This window comes from Mobula hypostoma, chromosome 7 (assembly GCF_963921235.1).
Source record: "Mobula hypostoma chromosome 7, sMobHyp1.1, whole genome shotgun sequence".
NCBI classification, from domain to species: Eukaryota; Metazoa; Chordata; class Chondrichthyes; order Myliobatiformes; family Myliobatidae; genus Mobula; species Mobula hypostoma.
Window position 1 is genome coordinate 183,339,728 of NC_086103.1, and position 21,623 is coordinate 183,361,350.

General features: G+C 47.2%; 1 protein-coding gene across 1 annotated transcript in view; it reads right to left on the reverse strand.

Moving 5' to 3' along the window:
* The window catches only part of LOC134349805 (autophagy-related protein 16-like), a 101,769-nt gene that overhangs the window by 24,047 nt on the left and 56,099 nt on the right, over positions 1-21,623 (reverse strand). Inside the window, exons 7-13 of the mRNA XM_063054694.1 lie at positions 19,768-19,854; positions 17,400-17,462; positions 15,229-15,322; positions 13,957-14,062; positions 8,985-9,055; positions 8,667-8,738; positions 5,677-5,797 (exon numbers count right to left, since the gene is read on the reverse strand). Of these exons, the coding sequence (XP_062910764.1) occupies positions 5,677-5,797; positions 8,667-8,738; positions 8,985-9,055; positions 13,957-14,062; positions 15,229-15,322; positions 17,400-17,462; positions 19,768-19,854 (614 nt within the window). The remainder of the gene's footprint in view (positions 1-5,676; positions 5,798-8,666; positions 8,739-8,984; positions 9,056-13,956; positions 14,063-15,228; positions 15,323-17,399; positions 17,463-19,767; positions 19,855-21,623) is intronic.

The following is a 21,623-nucleotide window of genomic DNA, read 5'->3' on the forward strand; positions in this document are numbered from 1 at the left end:
GACGCCAAACCGTAAGACCATAAGATGCAAGAGCAGAATTAGGTAATTCAGCCCATCAAGTCCGCTCTGCCATTCCACCATGGCTGATTTACTGTCTCTCAATCCCATTCTTCCTGCCTGCTCCTCATAATCTATGATGCCCTGACCAATCAAGAATCTATCATCCTCCGCTTTAAATGTAGCCAATGACTTATCCTCCACAACTATGTGTGGCAAAGAGTTCCACAGATTCACCATCCTCCAGCTGAAGAAATAACTCCTCATCTCTATTCCAAATGGATATGCCTCTATTCTGAGGCCGTGTCCTCTGGTCCTAGACTCCTCCCCACAATAGGAAACATTCTCTCCAGGCACCCCCCCATCCAGGCCTTCCAATTTTCAGCAGGTTTCAATTAAATTCCCCCTCATTCTTCTAAACTCCAGTGAGTCCAGGCTCAGAGCCATCAAACATTCCTCGTACTTTAATCCTTTCATTCCCAGAATCATTCTCCTGCACCTTCTCCAATGTCAGCCCCTCCTTTCTTAGATATGGGGTCCAAAACTACTCACAATCTTCCAAAAGTGGTCTGATCAATGCCTCGTAAAGCCTCAGCATTATGGAGAACATAGAACAGTACATCACAGAAATAGGCCCTTCAGCCCTCAATACTGTGCCAAACCAATTAAATCAGTAAGCAGGTGGCCAATTAAACTAATCCCTTCTACCCACACAATGTCCATATCTTTACAGTTTCATCACATTCATATGCCTATTTAAATGCTTCTTGGAAGTCCAGAATGTATCTGCCTCTGCCCCCACCCCAGGCAGTGTATTCCAGACACCCACCACTCCCTGTGTAAAAAAAACTTGCCCCTCACATCTTTTGAACTTACCTGCTCTCACCTTAAACGCATGTAATAGACATTTCAACCCTGTTTGTCTGTTCTGCCTCTCGTGATCTTATAAACGTTTATTAGATCTTTCCCCAGCCTCCGCCGCGCCAGAGAAAACAACCCAAGTTGTCTGACCTCTTATTATAACACACGCCCTGTAATCCAGGAAACATCTCGGTAAACTTCTTCTGCACCCTCTCCAAAGCCTCAACATCCTTCCTATACTGGGTCAACCAGAACTCTATGCAATACTCCAGATGTGGCCTTGCTTTTAAATTCCAGTCCTCTCAAAATGAATGGATCATTTGATTGTATAGTCTATACAATAACATAATGTTGAGGACTTTACACAATCCATCAAACAAACCATGAACTCTGGCTACAGTTCCCACTGCCTCGATAAAGCAGCCAACATAATCAAAGACCCCACCCAGCCCAGCCATTCTCTCTTCTCCCCCGCTCCCATCGGACAGAAGATACAAAGGCCTGAAATAACGTACCTCCAGGCTGCAGGACGGCTGCTATCCCACTGTTATCAGACTATTGAACGAACCATTCAACACTAAAGATTAACTCTTCATCCACCTTATTGTCTACCTGCTCTAAACTTTCCCTGTGTCTGTAGCAGTTTATTCTGCATTCTGTTTTGTTTTTAACTACCTCGGTGTGCCTACGTATGGAACAATCTGCCTGGATGGAAGGCAAACAAAAGCCTTTCACTATATCACTAAGCATATGACAAAAATAACACACACACAAGGTGCTAAACCTCACACTTACTTGAGTCACATTCCATTATGCCTCCCTGACTGGAGGCCTGTGACTAGTGGTGTGCTGCAGGGATCAGTGCTGGGTCCATTGTTATTTGTCATCTATACAGTGGCATGCAAAAGTTTGGGCACCCCGATCAAAATTTCTGTTACTGTGAATAGCTAAGCGAGTAAAAGATGACCTGTTTTCCAAAAGGCATAAAGTTAAAGATGACACATTTCTTTAATATTTTAAGCAAGATTACTTTTTTATTTCCATCTTTTACAGTTTCAAAATAACAAAAAAAGGAAAAGGGCTTGAAGCAAAAGTTTAGGCACCCTGCATGGCAGTACTTAGTAACATTGTGGCAAGTACCACAGCTTGTAAACGCTTTCTCTAGCCAGCTAAGAGTCTTTCAATTCTTGTTTGGGGGATTTTCACCCATTCTTCCTTGCAAAAGGCTTCTAGTTCTGTGAGATTCTTGGGTCGTTTTGCATGCACTGCTCTTTTGAGGTCTATACACAGATTTTCGATGATGTTTAGTTCGGGGGACTGTGAGGGCCATGGCAAAACCTTCAGCTTGCGCCTCTTGAGGTAGTCCATTGTGGATTTTGAGGTGTGTTTAGGATCATTATCCTGTTGTAGAAGCCATCCTCTTTTCATCTTCAGCTTTTTTACAGATGGTGTGATGTTTGCTTCCAAAAAGTTCTATTTTAATTTCATCAGTCCACAGGACTGGTTTCCAAAATGCATCAGGCTTGTTTAGATGTTCCTTTGAAGCTTTTGAATAGAACTTTTTGGCCGCAATGAGCAAAGGTATGTTTGGAGAAAAAAGGGTGCAGAATTTCATGAAAAAAAACCCTCTCCAACTGTTAAGCACAGGGGTGGATCAATCATGCTTTGGGCTTGTGTTGCAGCCAATGGCACAGGAAACATTTCACTGGTAGAGGGAAGAATGAATTCAATTAAATACCAGCAAATTCTGGAAACAAACATCACACTGTCTGTCAAAAAGCCAAAGCTGAAAAGAGGATGGCTTCTACAACAGGATAATGATCCTAAACACACCTCAAAATCCACAATGGACTACCTCAAGAGGCGCAAGCTGAAGGTTTTGCCATGGCCCTCACAGTCCCCCGACCTAAACATCATCAAGAATCTGTGGATAGACCTCAAAAGCGCAGTGCATGCAAGACAGCCCAAGAATCTCACAGAACTGGAAGCCTTTTGCAAGGAAGAATAGACGAAAATACCCCAAACAAGAATTGAAAGACTCTCAGCTGGCTACAGAAAGCATTTACAAGCTGTGATACTTGCCAAAGGGGGTGTTACTATGTACTGACCATGGAGGATGCCCAAACTTTTGCTTCGGGCCCTTTTCCTTTTTTGTTATTTTGAAATTGTATAAGATGGAAATAAAAAAGTTTTCTTGCTTAAAATATTAAAGAAATGTGTCATCTTTAACTTCATGCCTTTTGGAAATCAGGTCATCTTTTACTCGCTTAGCTATTCACAGTAACAGAAATTTTGACCAGGGGTACCCCAACTTTTGCATGCCACTGTATCAATGATCTGGATGATAATGTGGTTAACTGCTTCAGCAAATTTGCAGATGACACCAAGATTGGGGGTGTAGTGGACAGTGAGGAAGGCTGTCATGGCTTGTAGAGGGATCTGCTTCAGCTGGAAAAATGACAGATGGAATTTAATGCAGACATGAGTGAGGTTTTGCACATCAGTAGGACCAAACACGGTCATTCTTACACAGTGAATGGTAGGACACTGAGAAGGGTGGAGGGCACGTGAATGCGAGCCTATAGAGGTGGGGTGTAGACATTTTGTTGGCTGCTCACTCTCTCCTTGACATTACGGGGGCTGCAAAGAAAAGGGCCATCAGGACCATCGCAGAGGTTGCTGAGTGAGCATCCAGATAGCTGCAGATCAAGAGGTGTGACCTGTGGACCAGTGCTGCTGGGACATAAGCTGGGGGCTGATCAACTCTGGCTAGGTCGCCTGCATGAGGGTGTCTGATGTTAAGTGACCTGAAACATCCAATGACCCCAGGTTACATCATTGATTATGTGTCCCAGTGCATCCAAGGATGTATCTCAGCAACTATATACTGTATATGTAACTGTATAGTATGTTTCCCAGTGGTCATAGTACGTATATGGAATTGTTCAATGTGTCTCCTAGTAGTTACAGTTCTCTGTATACTTCCGGGAGCTTCTTGGGGGTATTGCGTTATTTGAATAGGAGCAATCTCATTGGTTAACTCTTATCTACAAATTTTAATGTAATGTCTCTTATCTATGTGGTATCAGAAGGGCTGAACACACTGGCCATCTGTTTTTTTTTGTTCTTTACGACCAGACTTTAACAAGTCTACAATTCCAGATCATTTTGCTCTATTCATTTAACACACATCAAAGTTGCTGGTGAACGCAGCAGGCCAGGCAGCATCTCTAGGAAGAGGTACAGTCAACGTTTCAGGCCGAGACCCTTCGTCAGGACTAACTGAAGAAAGAGCTAGTAAGAGATTTGAAAGGGGGAGGGGGAGATCCAAAATGATAGGAAAAGACAGGAGGGGGAGGGATGGAGCCAAGAGCTGGATAGGTGATTGGCAAAGAGGATATGAGAGGATCATGGGACAGGAGGTCCAGGGAGAAGGAAAAGGGGGAGGGGGAAAAACCCAGAGGATGGGCAAGGGGTATAGTCAGAGGGACAGAGGGAGAAAAAGGAGAGAGAGAGAAAGAATGTGTGTACATAAATAAATAATGGATGGGGAACGAGGGGGAGGTAGGGCATTAGCAGAAGTTAGAGAAGTCAATGTTCATGCCATCAGGTTGGAGGCTACCCAGATGGAATATAAGGTGTTGTTCCTCCAACCTGGGTGTGGCTTCATCTTTATAGTAGAGGAGGCCATGGACTTTGATGTGTTTTGCTTGAATTTCCAGCATCTGCAGAATTTCTCGTGTTTATGCTTTATTCATATATTCGTTTGTTATGTGCTGTGTCGTACGACATGGGCGATCACGGCCTGTGACCATGTTCGTTTTAGGCAAATTCTTCTACAGAAGTGGTTTGCCATTGCCTCCTTCTAGGCAGTGTCTTTACGTGACGGGTGACCACAGCCGTTACCAACACTCATCAGAGATTGCCTGGCGTCAGCGGTCGCATAACCAGGACTTGTGATGTGTATCAGCTGTTCATACGACCGTCCACCACTGCTCCCACGGCTTCACGTGACCCTCATCGAGGTGGGGTGCTAAGCGGGTGGCCTGCAAGCCAGCGGAGGGAAGGAGCACCTGACACCTCCTTTGGCAGAGACATAACTGTGCACAGTTCCATTTGCCCTGGAAGAACGTGATCATGCTAGAGAGGCAGCAGAGAAGACTCACAACGATGGTGTGTAGACTCTGTGGATGCTGAAAATCAGCAGCAACACACAAAAAATGCTGGAGAAACTCAGCAGATCAGAAGAAAGTAGTAGATTGTTTTCCAATCGTGATGAAGGTACGTGGCCTGAAACGTTGACTGTTTATTTCCCTCCATAGATGCTATCTGACCTGCCGAGTTCTTCCAGCATTTTGTGTGTGTTGAGCATAAAAACTGAACAGCACGGGCTCTTCGGCCAGCAATGTTGTGCCAACCTTTTAACCTACTCCAAGATCAACCTAACCCTTCCCTCCCAGGAAGGCCTCCATTTTTCTATCATCCTTGTGACTATCTAAGAGACAGAAGGTGGTGGGTATAGAATGAGCTGCCAGAGGAAGTCGTTGAGTCAGGTACAGTTGCACCATTGAAGAGACATTTGGAAAGATCTATGGAGAAGAAAGCTTCCGAACTGGGATTCCCAACCTGCGGTCTAAGGACCCTTCAGTGAATGGTAGGGGTTCACGGCATTAAAAAAAAGGCTGGGAGCCCCTGGTTTAGAAGGATATGGACCAAATTTGACTAGCTTGAGAGAGCACTCTTGGTTGGCATGAACAAGATGGGCCAAAGGGCCTGTTTCAGAGCTATACATCTTCTGTGACTCTATAACTCACTCACAGGCTTCTTTATTGAGGTCCCAGATTTTGATCGTCCTATCGTGGCTCCCCGTCACCACCTCTCGGTAAAAGCACCTGAACTTTGCAGCCGTGACCTTTGCACTGTGACCTGATAGCGTGTGCTGAGCACAGCGGACAAGAGAAAAGTAGATGGTTAGCACAGAAGCAGAATAAAATCAAAAACGTGACCAAGCCCACCAGAAGTCCAACAGAAGTCTCTGGAGATTTGACCTACTAATCTGACGGAAGACCCCTTCACTTTCCTTCTGCTTTAGAACATACGACGTTGAACCGTATAGGCCCTTTGGCCCTTGATCCTGTGCCAACCCTTAAACCTACTCTAAGATAAGTCTAACCCTTCCCTCCCATATAACTCTCCATTATTCTATCATCCATGTGTCTATCTAAGAGTCTCTTAAATGTCCCTAATGTATCTGGCTCTACCGCCACCCCCAGCAGTGAGTTCCACACACCCACTCTCTGTGTAAAAAACCTACCTCTGACATCCCCCCTATACTTGACTCCAATCACCTTAAAATTCCACCCCCTGGTGATAGCCACTTCCACCCTGGGAAAAAGTCTCTGGCTGTCCACTCGGTCCATACCTCTTATCATCTTGTACATCTCTATCAAGTCACCTTTCATCCTCCTTCACTCCAAAGAGAAAAGCCCCATCTTGCTCAACCTATCCTCATAAGACACGCTCTCTAATCCAGGCAGCATCCCGGTGAATCTCCTCTGCACCCTCTCTACAGCTTCCACATCTTTCCTATAATGAGGAGAACAGAAATGAACACAGTATTCCCAAGCGTGGTCTAATGATGGCTTTATAAAGCTGTTTGAATGTTGTAGGCATCTTCTACCAGATGGGGACAGGCACCAGAATCAAAATTAGATTTAATATCACTGACATATGTCATGAAAGTTGTTGTTTTGAGGCAGTAGAATCTTGTTGTACAGGTTTCCCCCGCCATCCGAGGGTAGAGCGTTCCTATGAAACGGTTCGTAAGCCGAAATCTCGTAAAGCGAAGAAGCAATTACCATTTATTTATATGGGAAAATTTTGTGAGCGTTCGCAGACCCGAAAATAACCTACCAAATCATGCCAAATAACACATAAAACCGAAAATAACAGTAACATATAGTAAAAGCAGGAATGATATGATTAATACACAGCCTATATAAAGTAGAAATACTTTTTCACAATCATTGCCGGCACTGTTCGCCGAAGCGAAAATCTCACGCAAGCGCTCTCCGCAGAAACACGGCGCAAGCGCTCTCCGGTAACCTTTCAGCTATGAAGCTGCCAAATCATACCAAATAACATGTAAAAATACACAGCCGATGTAAGGTAGAAATAATGTATGTACAGTGTAGTATCACTTACCGGAATAGGGAAGACAGCTTGCCAATGGTGTGTTATGCTGAGTCGTCAGACGTTTGAGTGGTGCAGTGGCCCCCACCCTCCAGGCCGCTGACCGATACATTGCCGCTAAGCATGCAGGAGTCCAGCGGTAGCCAGGAGGCACACAGCACATCTTTAAGAAAAAAGCCAAAATAAACATGCTAATTAATTAGGTGCCGCCAGACACGTAATTGTCGGCTCAGATCAGTGCCGATTGCATTGGCTCTGATCTGGGCCGACATTCACGTGTGGGGCGGCACCTAATTAATTAGAATGTTTATTTCGGCTTTTTTCTTAAAGATGTGCTGTGTGTCTCCCGGCTACTGCTGCATTCTCCGCGAATCGGTACTGTATCTGTCCGCGGCCTGGGTGTTGGGGTGGTGGGACAATGGGGTGTCATCTCGTCATCTGTATCCATTAGGGCAGGCAGCTCAGCTTCTCCTATGACTGCCCGCCTCGATGTCGAAGGTCGAGGTTCGTTGTCTGCTGTGGCTGATGTGGAAGGCTTGCTTGACTGTTGAGCCTCGCGCATTTTTCTATCATACAGTTCTTTGTTAGCACTCAAACCATCTTGCAAATATCCCCTAAACCGACGTACCCTTTCAAAATTAAAGTTGTACTTTATCATTGCAGCGAAAATCTCACGCAGTGGCTTCGCGTTCATTTCGCTACTGCATTCGGTTTTGATTGTTATCCTTCCCTCTTCCAATTGCATCAGCTGTTCATCTATCAGTTCTTGGTCATGGGATGCCAAAACCTCTTCAACATCATCTTCGTCAGCTTCCACAAGTCAAACTCACTTTGTCCTTACTTCGTTCACCACGATCAAAACGCTTAATTATGTCTAGTTTTACGCTAAATATAACACCCTTACGAGCTCTTTCAGGCTTTTCCGACACCTCAGAACTCATCTTGCTAACGGCTGCTCAATGCAACGTGTTAAAGCAATGCTGTTCCGAATCCGGGGGAGAGTGGCTGCTTGGGGCGTGCGCGGCTTTTTATCGCCCGCTGATATTTTTCGTAACAGTGAAAACACCTTCTGAAAGCAAAAGCAGGGTACTAATGTAGGTCTTTTGTAACAGTGAGGTTTCGTAAAGCGAATGTTCGAAAAGCGGGGGACACCTGTACATAATAATTTTTTAAAACTATAAATTACAATAAAATATATAAAAAATCAAATCAAGTATTGCAAAAAGAAGAAACGGCCCCATGCTTTCGTTCCTCCTATCCAAGCTGCAACAATCACTCACTCAATGAGTTAGACAGACCGCTGTTCCGGCAACCATTTCCCACACACAATGCTGTAGTTCATTTCCCTGATAACTCACAAACAGTTCAAGTTGTGGACACGTTCCTGGATCTGAAAGCTATCAGGTTGTGGGCCATAGCTGGCAGGATGCGTCCCGTTGCGGGCCGCAGCTGGAGGACCGGGCGCAGACAATGGCCACACTTTGGGGGAAGGTGTGACACCTTGGAGGAGGCGCAGAAGATGAGTTTTGTCATCTCCGCCATCAGCACGGTAGCACGGTTTCTCCGTGCAAATGACCCTGCCCTGTTTATCTCCTTCAGACGGGTATCCCTCTCACCTTGAGCTCACAGTCCCTCAGGCTCCACAGGCGTGCTGAGTTGTCGTATGATCCGGCCAGCAGCTGCAGACCCTACAGCAAAGGAAAACTGAACATGGGGTCACCATATACAACCCTGAGATTCATTTTCTTGTGGGCATACTCAATAAATCTATCGAATAATAACCATAACAGAATCAATGAAACACCACCCAACTTGGGTGTTCAACCAGAAAAATGATAGGTATGATAATATACCTACCTGCGCTTGGTTCTAACTCCTCCCCCCCCCGCCATCCTGCCCATGTTTATCCCCTCCCTTTGAAATCCTTCACTCACCGATGGGTCAAAGTCGATGCTGGTCACCCCGTCATTGCTCCCCTCCAGGGTCTTCCTGTTCTGTAGGGTGCCTGAAAGAGGACAGGAGAGAATGAGATCGGACCAGTGCTGGTACCAACACTCAAAATGATGGAAGCACTCAGCAGGCCAGGCAGCATCTATGGAAAGGAGTAAAGAGTTGATGTTTCAGTCCGAGACCCTTCATCAGGACTGGAAAGGGAGGGGACAAAGCAGGAATAAAAAAGTGGGGGAAGGGGGAGGAAGACAAACTGGCAGGTAATAGGTGAAGCCAGGTGAGGGGAAAGGTAGGTGGGGTGATGAAGTAAGAAGCTGGAAGGTGATAGGTGGAAAAGGTTATCATGATCTGAAGAAGAAAGATTCTGATAGGAAAGGACAGTGAACCATGGGAGAAGGGGAAGGAGGAGGGGCACCAGACGGAGATGATTAGGGCTTTTGGGGTGTGGGAAGCAGAGGGAGAGTCGGGGAGAGAACGCTGGATGTAGCCCCACACTCAAGCATCAGCTGCTCCACCAGAGAATGTCCAACATCCCTGACCCCAGCAAAAAGCACATCGCGCTCACGTGCACGTAGACACTTGGGCACACACAGACAGACAGCATTTCGACTTCATTAGGAGTTTGAGGAGTCTTGGTATGCAATCAAGTAGTCTAGTAGTGATGGCATGGTTACACTTCTGGTTGCATCACCGCCTGGTATGGAGGGGCAGAAAGCTGTAAACCCCGACAGCTCCATCACGGGCACTAGACTCCCCACTGTCAAAAGGCGATGCCTCACAAAGGTGGCATCTATCACCATTTAGGACATGCCATCTTCTCATTACTATGATCAGGGAGGAGGTACAGGAGTCCTAAGATCTATGCCAAACGTTTTAGAGACACCTTCTTCTCTTCCATCAACGGATTTCGAAAAGGACAACGTACCCATGAACACTCCCTCACTATTCCTCTTTACTGCCATTTACTTATTTGTAACTTAAAGTCATTTCCTGTCTTGTATGGTACTGCTGCCACAATTCAGTAAATGTCACTAAGTATGTCAGTGATAACAGATCTGATTCTGATGCAGGCAGACAGGCATGCATACACCACTGATTCCTCTCAGCCACCCAGGTGCACGGCCTCACAGTCACTGCAATGCTCCCACGCACGTACCCTTTGTTGCAGCGCAGCTGGAATGAAGACAGACGTGAAGAGGTTTACGAAAGGTGAAAGAGTTTCTTTGTTGTACTATATTTCATTAACCCCTTCAATTGACAAATAAAAATCGAAAGTATGCGCTTTTTCGATTTTCATTTGAAGTATTCATATTATCCATATTACAAACAGAAACATTTAAAGTGTCACGCAATTTTCAGGCGGTGTAAACATTTCCTCTCAGAGCAACGGTTGGCCCGCACAGCTGCAATGTTGGTTGTACACACAGGTAGACAAGCGTGTAGACACAAACCGATAAGCGCACATGCACAAAGCAACTTGCACACAGATACGCACTCACACTCACTCACATACAGCAGTGCTAGAAAGTTTGTGAACCTTTTAGAACCTTCTTTATTTCTGCATAAATACAAACCAAAAATGTGATCAGATCTTCACACAAGTCCTAAAACTAGATAGAGAGAACCCAATTAAATAAAACGAAAAACGTTATACTTGTTCACTTACTTATTGAGAAAATGATGCAATATTACATGTATTTGTTGGAAAAAGTATTGAACCTCAGAGGTAATGCCTTCTACTAAAACTATTTGGAGTCGGGTGTCCCAATCAATGAGATGAGATTGGAGTGTGAGTTGTAGAGGTGCTCTATCCAATAAAAAAGACCCTACAAAGATCTGTTTACGTGCACCAAGCCTCAGTCAAAACAACTTTCAGAGGACCTTAGAAGAATTGTAGAGATGCATGAAGCTGGAAAAGACTACAAAAGCGTTTCTAAAGACCTGAGTGTTCATCAGTCCATCCTAAGAGAAATTATCTACAAATGGAGGAAATTCAGTACTGTTGCTACTCTCTCTAGGAGTGGGCATCCTGCAAAGATCACACCAAGAGCACAACATGCGATGCTGAAGGAGGTGAAAAAGAATCCAAGGTTAACAGCAAAAGACCTGCAGAAATATCTAGAACTTGCTAAAGTCTCTGTTCACTATAAGAAAAACACTGAACAAGAATGGTGTTTATGGAAGGACACCATGGAGGAAAACACTGCTTTCCAAAAAAAAAAATTGCTGCTCATCTCAAGTTTGCAAAAGACCACCTGGATGTTCCACCATGCTTCTGGGAAAATGTTCTATGGACAAATGAGACAAAAGTTGAACTTATTGGCAGCAATGCATATTGCTACGTTTGGAGGAAAATGGGCACTGCACACCAACACCAAAATCTCATCCAACTGTGAAGCACGGTGGAAGGAGCATCATGGTTTGGGGCTAATTTGCTGCCTCAGGGTCTGGTCAGCTCGCAGTTGCTGAGGGAACAATGAATACAAAATGGTATCAAGACGTTTTACATGAGAATGTCAGGGTAGTGGTCCATCACCTGAAGCTTAATACAAGTTGGATGGTGCAACAAGACCATGATTTGAAAGACAAGAGTAAGTCAACAACAGAATAGTTTAAAAAGAAGAAAATTAGTGTTTTGGAATGGCCGAGTCAGAGTCCAGACCTTAATCCTATAGAAATGTTATGGAAGGACATGAAGCAAGCAGCTCATGAAAGAAAGTTCACCAACATCCCAAAGTTGAAGCAGTTTTGTAAGGAGGAATGGCCTAAAATTCCTCCAAGCCAATGTACAGGTCTGATCAACAGTTAGCGGAGACAACAGGAACTCTGCAGATGCTGGAAATTCAAGCAACATACATCAAAGTTGCTGGTGAACGCAGCAGGCCAAGCAGCATCTCTAGGAAGAGGTGCAGTCGACGTTTCAGGCCGAGACCCTTCGTCAGGACTAACTGAAGGAAGATTGAGTAAGGGATTTGAAAGTTGGAGGGGGAGGGGGAGATCCAAAATGATAGGAGAAGACAGGAGGGGGAGGGATAGAGCCGAGAGCTGGACAGGTGATTGGCAAAAGGGGATACGAGAGGATCATCGGACAGGAGGTCCGGGAAGAAAGACGGGGGGGGGGGTGACCCAGAGGATGGGCAAGAGGTATATTCAGAGGGACAGAGGGAGAAAAAGGAGAGTGAGAGAAAGAATGTGTGCATAAAAATGAGTAACAGATGGGGTACGAGGGGGAGGTGGGGCCTTAGCGGAAGTTAGAGAAGTCGATGTTCATGCCATCAGGTTGGAGGCTACCCAGACGGAATATAAGGTGTTGTTCCTCCAACCTGAGTGTGGCTTCATCTCCACAGTAGAGGAGGCCGTGGACAGACATGTCAGAATGGGAATGGGATGTGGAATTAAAATGTGTGGCCACTGGGAGATCCTGCTTTCTCTGGCGGACAGAGCATAGATGTTCAGCAAAGCGGTCTCCCAGTCTGCGTCGGGTCTCACCAATATATAAAAAGCCACATCGGGAGCACCGGACGCAGTATATCACCCCAGTCGACTCATAGGTGAAGTGATGCCTCACTTGGAAGGACTGTGAGGGGTCACACCAGTTACTGAAAGCAAAGTTTCATATACTTTTTACAACAACTACATGTAATATTGGATTCTTTCTTCGTAAATAAATGAACAAGTATAAAATTTTTTTGTGTTATTTATTTAATTGAGTTTTCTTTATTTAGTTTAGGGCTTACTGTCATAAGGAGGTGGCTGGGAACGGACCCAAGTGCAAGACACAGACACTGAAGTACCAGGGACAGGACTAGGATACAGGGTGAGGGCTAGGACATGGACAAGAAAACTGGGAACCCGGAACAGGACTAGACAACAGAGCTAGGAGCTAGGGCTTGGACTCCGAGCCAGAGACTGGACAGGGACCCAGAATCTGGGTCTTGCCTCTGGCTCAGACCCCAGAACTAGGCAAGGACGTGACTTGGCTGGTAGGCAGGACGAGGTTGGAGTCTTCAGACTTGAGGCCAGGATTGGCTAGAGACTTGAGGCGAGGCAGGAGACCAGAGACTTGAGGCGAGGCAGGAGATCAGAGACTTGAGGTGAGGCAGGAGACTGGAGGCTTACGGTGAGGCTTGAGGCTAGGGGTCTTGAAGCTCATCCTGGGCAGGGTGCGGATCACCACCCAACGGAGGCAAGGGACAGGAAGGGACAGAACCAACCGCAGGGTAATGGCAAGACGACCTGACTTACCCAACGGAGGCAAGGGACAGAACCAACCGTAGGGTAACAGCAAGATGGCCTGGCTTACCCAACGGAGGCAAAAGGCAGGAAGGGACAGAACCAACTGCAAGGTAATGGCAAGACGGCCTGAATTACCTGGCAGAGGCAAGGGACAGGAAGGAAAAGAACCAACAGCAGGGTAACGGCAGGACGGCCTGGCTTACCCGATGGAGGCAAGGGACAGGAAGGGAGCTAGGTACAGGGTGGCTCCAGGACAAGACTTCAGGCGAGACGAGGCGAGGCGAGGCGAGAGTTACCAGAAAGACAAGACTTCAGGCGGGGAAACAGAAGGCAGGGAAGGGATACAAGGAGTAAGGACAAGAACAATCCAGCCACCGCGCCCTGGTCTCTGGGAGTATTTATGCAGCCAGCTCCAACGAGAATCAGCTGCCTCAATTAGTGCTCAACAGGAACAGAAACTGGGTAGACAGGAAAACCTGGAGCAAGGGTCAATGGACTGGACTGTGAACTGGAATGCAGACTTCACGGACCGGACCAAGAACACTTACATGAAGATCTGATCACATTTTAGGTCATATTTATGCAGAAATAGAGAAAATTTTACAGGGTTAACAAACTTTCTAGCACCACAGTACAGGCATCTGCTGCTTTACACATTATGCCACTGGACAGTTGACTCCTCAGTGTGCGTTGGGTGATACGAGACCCCTGGAGTCTCACCTCCAACAATGTCCCACAGCTTCACAATCCTGTCACTTCCTCCTGTGGCTAGGATCTTGGAACTTGGGGAGAACTTGACAGTGTTAACCTCTCCGTCATGTGCAAACTGGTCCAAAGTGGAGAAAGAAAATAAAATGCTTGGAGTTAATCAAATGAAATGAACCTCCTGAATTGAAAACCCCACAGTGTGACCCTTCCTCAGTACCACCCACTCCCATACTGGGACCCTCCCTCAGCACCACCCCTCCCACAGTGTGACCCTCCCTCAGTACCATCCCTCCCACAGTGTGACCTTCCCTCAGTACCACCCCTCCCACAGTGTGACCCTCCCTCAGCACCACCCCTCCCGCAGTGTGACCCTCCCTCAGTACCATCCCTCCCACAGTGTGACCCTCCCTCAGTACCACCCCTCCCACAGTGTGACCCTCCCTCAGCACCACCCCTCCCACAGTGTGACCCTCCCTCAGTACCACCCCCCCCACAGTGTGACCCTCCCTCAGCACCACCCCTCCCACAGTGTGACCCTCCCTCAGTACCACCCACTCCCATACTGGGACCCTCCCTCAGTACCACCCTTCCCACAGTGTGACCCTTCCTCAGTACCACCCACTCCCATACTGGGACCCTCCCTCAGTACCACCCTTCCCACAGTGTGACCCTTCCTCAGTACCACCCACTCCCATACTGGGACCCTCCCTCAGCACCACCCCTCCCACAGTGTGACCCTCCCTCAGTACCATCCCTCCCACAGTGTGACCTTCCCTCAGTACCACCCCTCCCACAGTGTGACCCTCCCTCAGCACCACCCCTCCCGCAGTGTGACCCTCCCTCAGTACCATCCCTCCCACAGTGTGACCCTCCCTCAGTACCACCCCTCCCACAGTGTGACCCTCCCTCAGCACCACCCCTCCCACAGTGTGACCCTCCCTCAGTACCACCCCCCCCACAGTGTGACCCTCCCTCAGCACCACTCCTCCCACAGTGTGACCCTCCCTCAGTACCACCCCTCCCACAGTGTGACCCTCCCTCAGCACCATCCCTCCCACAGTGTGACCCTCCCTCAGTACCATCCATCCCACAGTGTGGACCTACCCACCTTCAAACACTTGGCCACACCCTCATGCATGTTGGCCACACCCACTCACCACCCTGACTCTGCCCTCCCACATATGGCCACGGACACTCAGAACAATGGCTCCAATTCCCACACCTGTCCATGCCCTCTCATCCTGTGACCCCATGTTCTCACCACTCTGAGCCCCTTAGACTCACCACACTATGCCGGACACAGGCGGGGATCCTGGAGATGGAGAAGATGCCAGTGGGGCTGCAGTCAATTTCACTGCAGGAGGCACTGGAGCGTATCCTAGATGGGGAAGACGGAGATGCCTGCACTCAGTCTAGACAAGGCCAGTCCCTGTTTATCCACCTGTCAGCACTTAGTCAACACAGGGTATGTCCCCTATTTGCCTGTCTGCTTGTTCAGTCTAGACATAGTGGAAATGGTCTGTCCACCTGTCTGTACTCAGGTTAAAGTTGATGTGTCTGTGGTCTGTCTGTCTGTGGTCTGTCTGTCTGCAGAGGATGGGACCCCACTTATATGTCTGCACCCAAAGCTGAAGAAGATGAGATCCCATGCCCTCCCCAATGTGGGTGGAGGGATTTAGACACTTAGGGGTTTAGTCAAGATAGAATGGGTGGGGGTGAGAACATCCGTCAAAATCCAGCTCATGTGGAACTCCAAGACTTTGTCAGTCACAGCCTGACCCCACCCAGTTGAGGCAGAGATGAGGCACTTCAGCCCAACTCATCCAAGATGCCTATCGGTACTAGCCCCACGTGCCTGTGTTTGGCCCACACCGCTCTAAACCCCAGCCTGGGGTCCACAGATCCCCTGCCTAATGGTATTGGTCCATGGCATAAAAAAGATGGGAACCAGTGCTCTAAACCTTTCCAATCCTTGTACCTGTCCAAGCATCTCTTAAACATTATAATTGTACCCACCTCTCTCACTTCCTCTGGCAGCTCATTCTATACACCCACAACTCTCTGAGCCAGCCATTAACACTAATGTACAACCAATGTTCCCTTTAATTTTTTTTACAGCTGTACGAGTCAATCATTGGTGTGAGCAGGAAATTTTTACACGGCCTGAAAACTGTGCAGCACTTTAAATGTTTTTTTGTAATATATACTATGAATATTTAGAATGAAAATTGAAAAATCACATACTTTTGATTTTATTTATTAATTGAATGGTATAATGAACTACAGTACAAAAATCTTTCACGTTTCATAAACCTTTTCCAGCTGCGTCCAGTTTCAGCTGCGCCACAACAAAGGCGATGGCGCAGGAGCATTTCAATTGCTGGTGGCCGCGTACCCGACAGCTTAGAGGGAACAGTGCGTACAACATAGAACACTGCAGCATATGATGTTGTGTCCACCTTTTGGCCTATTCCATCCCACACAGCCTTCCCTCCTATAAAGCATATAACCCTCCATTTTTCTACCATCTGCGTGCACTGGGCAGAAAATAGAATAGTCGTACTACCGGGCTGAAGGACAATTTCCACCCCAGAATATTGAACAGACCTCATGTACAATAAGCTGGACTCTTGACCTCACAATCTACCTCAATATGATCTTGCATTTCATTGTGCTACCTGTGCTACACTTTCACTGCAACTGAAGCTGGGAGGTGATAGGTGGAAAAGATTAAGGGCTGGAGTCTTCTTACTTCACCCCCCCCCCCCCCACCTGGCTTCACCTATCAGCTTCTAGCTTGTACTCCTTCCCCTCCCTACCTTCTTATTCTGACACCTTCCCCCTTCCTTTCCAGTCCTGATGAAGGGTCTCAGCCCGAAACATGGACCGTTTATTCATTTCTATAGATGCTGCCTGATCTGCAGAGTTCCTCCGGCATTTTGTGTGTCACTCTTGATTTCCAGCATCTGTGGAACCTCTCGTGTTTATATTCTGAATTCTGTTATAGCTTTACCTTGTTCTACAGCAATGCACTGTGTAGTGATTTGATCTGTATGAACAAGCTTTCCACTGTATCTTGTTGAGGGCCTTCTGTTGGTCAGGTTCAAGCATGGATGTTGCATCCCAGACGTCAATGTGATAAGCAAGTGTGGGGAGGTACAATATGGAGAGCAAGATGTTGCCCATGTAGCAATCTCCCCCTCTCCATGCAGCTGATGGATTCAAAGGAACGCCAGAAACCGATGCAGTTTATCACTAGTGGCGTCGCAGGAGTTTCCAGTCAGCGTTAAACTCAACGTAGGTCTGCCTCAGGGACTCCAGCTCCGGATTTTTCCCTTGGGATTTACTCCCGAGGCCTTCCCCGTGAGTGGATATAGCCTCAGGGCAGCAGAGGTTTGAGATCAGAGCCTTCCTTCTCCTAGATGTGAAAACAATAAACCAATTCCAGTACTTACCGAAAGAACCCTTTGATGGTCTGGAGGACCTTGGACTGGTCCGGAAGGCTGAAAGAGGCTGACCTAAAACAAAGAGGGACATGTGAGGCTAAATATTGGAGGACCAAACCAGGACGGGGCAGTAGGCCGAGGAGAACCCAGGAAAAGCTAAACAGGGTGATGAAGGCAGCTTTTGGAATGCTAGTCTGTGATGGCCATTCATTTTCCAGGGCCCAAGGGAACTACTGATCACCCCATCTTTAGATTAGGTGAGCTTTAATTGTCACACACATATCAGAACATCAATGACCAGCAGTCTGAGGCTGTGCTGGGGGCAGCCCGGAAGTATTGCCACACTTCAGGCGCCAACATAGCAACATAGCATGCCACAGCTCACTAACTCTAACCCTCATCTCACTGGAATGTGAGAGGATCCTGGAGCAAGCTGTCTTGGGGAGAACATAAAACTCTTTATAGGCTGCAACACGGACCTGGGCGCTGTAAAGCACTGCACTGATCGCTATGCTGCCATGCCACACAGCATGTAACCTTTCCAAGGATAAATGTTAGAAAGCAGTCAGGATCGCCAAGGACGGCAGAGAGACCGAGAATTCATTCCTCAGCGATCGGTTCCACGACTGACGACCTGTTCGTCTGCAACTAACCGGTATATCTTTTTAGGTTGTAAGTCATGTACCTGTGTTTGGAAATCCTTCATAGTCTAGAAATCTTCAGTAACCTGGAAATCTTTTATAAGTTAGAATTCCTTGCTGAATTAAATTTTTTGTCAAGAATTATTCCTCAGATTAATTGTACAGTATATCAATAAACTGTGCTTAAACTATTTTGTAAACTGGAGGTATCTCCTCCTTGGTAGGGAGGTGGGACGCACCAGTCGAACAGTGATTATTGACAGCTATGTCTCGCCGGGGACACTAAACTGAGAAGTGAACTAGTCCGTGAAGTGTCTATTGATGTGATACAGATTAAGCTCCCTAAAGTGAGGGGCTCACGGTTACTTGTGTCCGATAGGGCTTAAAGATTTTAAACGTTAGCTTTATTACCACACGCACGTCGAAACACACAGCAACATGCGTTGCCTTGTGTCAAATCAAATCAGTGAGGATGATGCTGGGGGCAGCCCACAAGTGTCACCACGCCTCCAGTGCCAATGTAGCATGCCCACAAATTACTAACGCTAACCGGTACGTCCTTGGAATGTGGGAGGAATGCAGAGCACCCGGAGTTAAGAGAGAGGACGTACAAACTTCTTACAGACAGTGGCGGGATTCGAACCCCGATCTTACGACTGGTACTGTAAAGCATTGCGCTAACTGCTACGCTGCCGTGCCACCTTCATCTTAAGGTTAGAGCTCCCAGACAGCGGAATCATTTTATCGCAGACCTTCATCGGTCAGGACATTGAGTACCGAAGATGGAAGGTCATGGTATGGTTGTACAAGAAATTGAATGGCGTCATTCGAGGTGTAAAGTCAAATCTGAGGGGACAAATGGCCTACCTGTATATTTCACCTGGGGACTTTGGTGGGTGGGGGGGGTTACCCATACATTCTTGTGGCAGGTGGCAGGACCCGCCCCCCTCCACACTGGCTGATGTCAACAGGAGAGGGGTGATCTCGGCTGTGCATGGTCCCAATCTCCATCCAATCATCCACTGCTCCTAGCTCCCTGCCGCCCAATCCCTCAACAACAGCCCCCTGACCTGAAACCAGAGCAATCGGAGGATAATTCCCCATCAGGAAATCTTACCCCACCCCCCACCACCGCCTGAGGGTGGAAGCTGAGTGGAGAGTATACTGACTGGTTACGTCACAGCCTGGTATGGAGCCCAATCCAACACAGGTAAAGCCCTCGCCATCAGTGAGCACACCTACATGAAACACTGTCGCAGGAAAGCAGCATCCATCATCAGGGACCCCTAACACACACGACATGCTCTCTTCTCGCTGCTATCAGGAAGAAGGTAGAGGAGCCTCAGGACTCACACCACCAGGTTCAGGAACAGTTATTACCCCTCAACCATCAGGCTCCTGAACCAAAGGGGATAACCTCACTCACCCCATCACAGAACTCTCCCCACAACCAATAGACTCACTTTCAAGGAATCTTCACCCCGTGTTCTTAATATTTATAGCTTATGAATTAGATTATTATTTCTCTTGTTTTCTTTCTTTTTTGTATTTGCGTGGTTTGTTGCCTTGTTCATGTTAGTTGTTTGTCCATCCTGTTGGTGGTGGTCTTTGATTGATTCTATTGTGTTTCTTGGATTTACTGTGTAGGTGGTGACGTATATGCACTTTGAGAATAAATTTACTTTGAACTTTTGAGTGAGTTCTGTCTTAACGACTCCCGCGAGCTGCTTGTTTACCTGGGAGCCAAGCGGGATTTGAGATCTGTGCCTTCGTGCGACCCTGATTCCTCCTGTGGGACAACTGGTTCCCAGTGAAGTGGCTCCCTGAAGGCAAAGAGAATTTCAGAGTCAACATGGAGACTCAGGACCACAGACTGTACGGAATGTTCCCTGGATTGAAACTGCAATGGCTTCCACAACTGGCTGCTAGATTCCCCAGCAGGTAAATGGTTTCTTCAGACAGCAGGTCATCCAGGCAGCATACTGGCGCAGCAGCTTTGATGCCGAGTTCCAGCACTGTCTGCGTAGGGAGTTCGCACGTTCTCCCCATCAACAAGATCGAAAGCTTACAAAGGAAATTTACGAGGGTGTTGCCAGGACTTGAGGAACTGTGCTACTTGAAAGGCCTGGAGTATAGGAGAGTGAGGGAAGATTTGATAGAGATACACAGAATTATGAGGAGTATAGATAGGGAAAATGCAAGCAGGCTTTTTCCACCGAGGTTTTTATGAGACTAGAACTAGAGGTCATGGATCAAGGGTGAAAGGTGAAATACATCATCCCCATCAGAGCAATGCACAAAATACTGGAGGAACTCAGTGGGTCAGGCAGCGTCTATGGAAGGAAATAAACAGTTGATGTTTCAAACTTGAACTAGAGGGTTAAGGGTGAAAGGTGAAATGTTTGAGGGGAACATGAGGGGGAACTTCTTCACACAGAGGGTGGTGGGAGTGTGGAACAAGCTGCCAGTGGAAGTGATGGATGCAGGATTGATTGCAACATTTAAGAGACATGTGGAGAAGTGCATGGTTGGGAGGACTATGGTCTGGGTGCAGGTTGATGGGAGCGGGCAGAATAACAGTTTGACATGGACTAGATGGGCTGAAAGGCCTGTTTCTGTGCTGTAATGCTCAATGACTTGATTATCGCGTGATTTTCCATGAGGTGCTTAGTTTCCTCCGAAATTGCAACAATGTGCGGAGGTCAGAGGGTTAATAGGCCTCAGGTTGCAGGAACAACACCTTATATTCCACCTGGATAGCCTCCAACCTGATGGCATGAACATTAACTTCTCTAACTTCCATTAATGCCCCACCTCCCCCTAGTATGCCATCTCTTATTTATCTATTTATTATTTTTTCCCTTTTTTTTCTCTCTCTCTTTTTTCTCCCTCTGTCCCTCTCACTATAGTGGGCTCCCATCTCCCTTTCTTTCTCCCCAGGCCTCCCATCCCATGATCCTCTCCCTTCTCCAGCTCTGTATCCCTTTTGCCGATCAACTTTCCAGCTGTTAGTTCCATCCCTCCCCCTCCTGTCTTCTCCTATCATTTCGGATCTCCCCCTCCCTCCCCCCACTTTCAAATCTCTTACTACCTCTTCTTTCAGTTAGTCCTGACGAAGGGTCACAGCCCGAAACGTCGACTGTACCTCTTCCTATGGATGCTCTCTGGCCTGCTGCGTTCACCAGCATTTTTGTGTGTGTTGCTTGAATTTCCAGCATCTGCAGATTTCCTCGTGTTGTCGTCTCTGCAATTCTTATTAGTTTGGAGGCATCCAATCAGAAGATGAGGTTGCTTGTCCAACGTGACTTGGGCAGCCTCTGACTGGATGGCAAAAATACTCACTTCTCTAACTTCCCGTAGTTTCTCCCTACCCCACTGCCAACCCTCGCTCTTTCACTCTTTTTCCATTCCCCAATCCAGCTCACCTCTCACTCCTTCTCTTCACCTCACCTGCCTATCCACTCCCTCGGGTTCCTCTCCTCCTTCCCTTTCTCCCGTGGTCCGCTCTCCGATCCTCTCTGTCACAAAACGAGCAATAACATCCAAGCCAGCAATGTCACTTTGTTGAGACCCTCTGCTCCTTCTGCAAAAA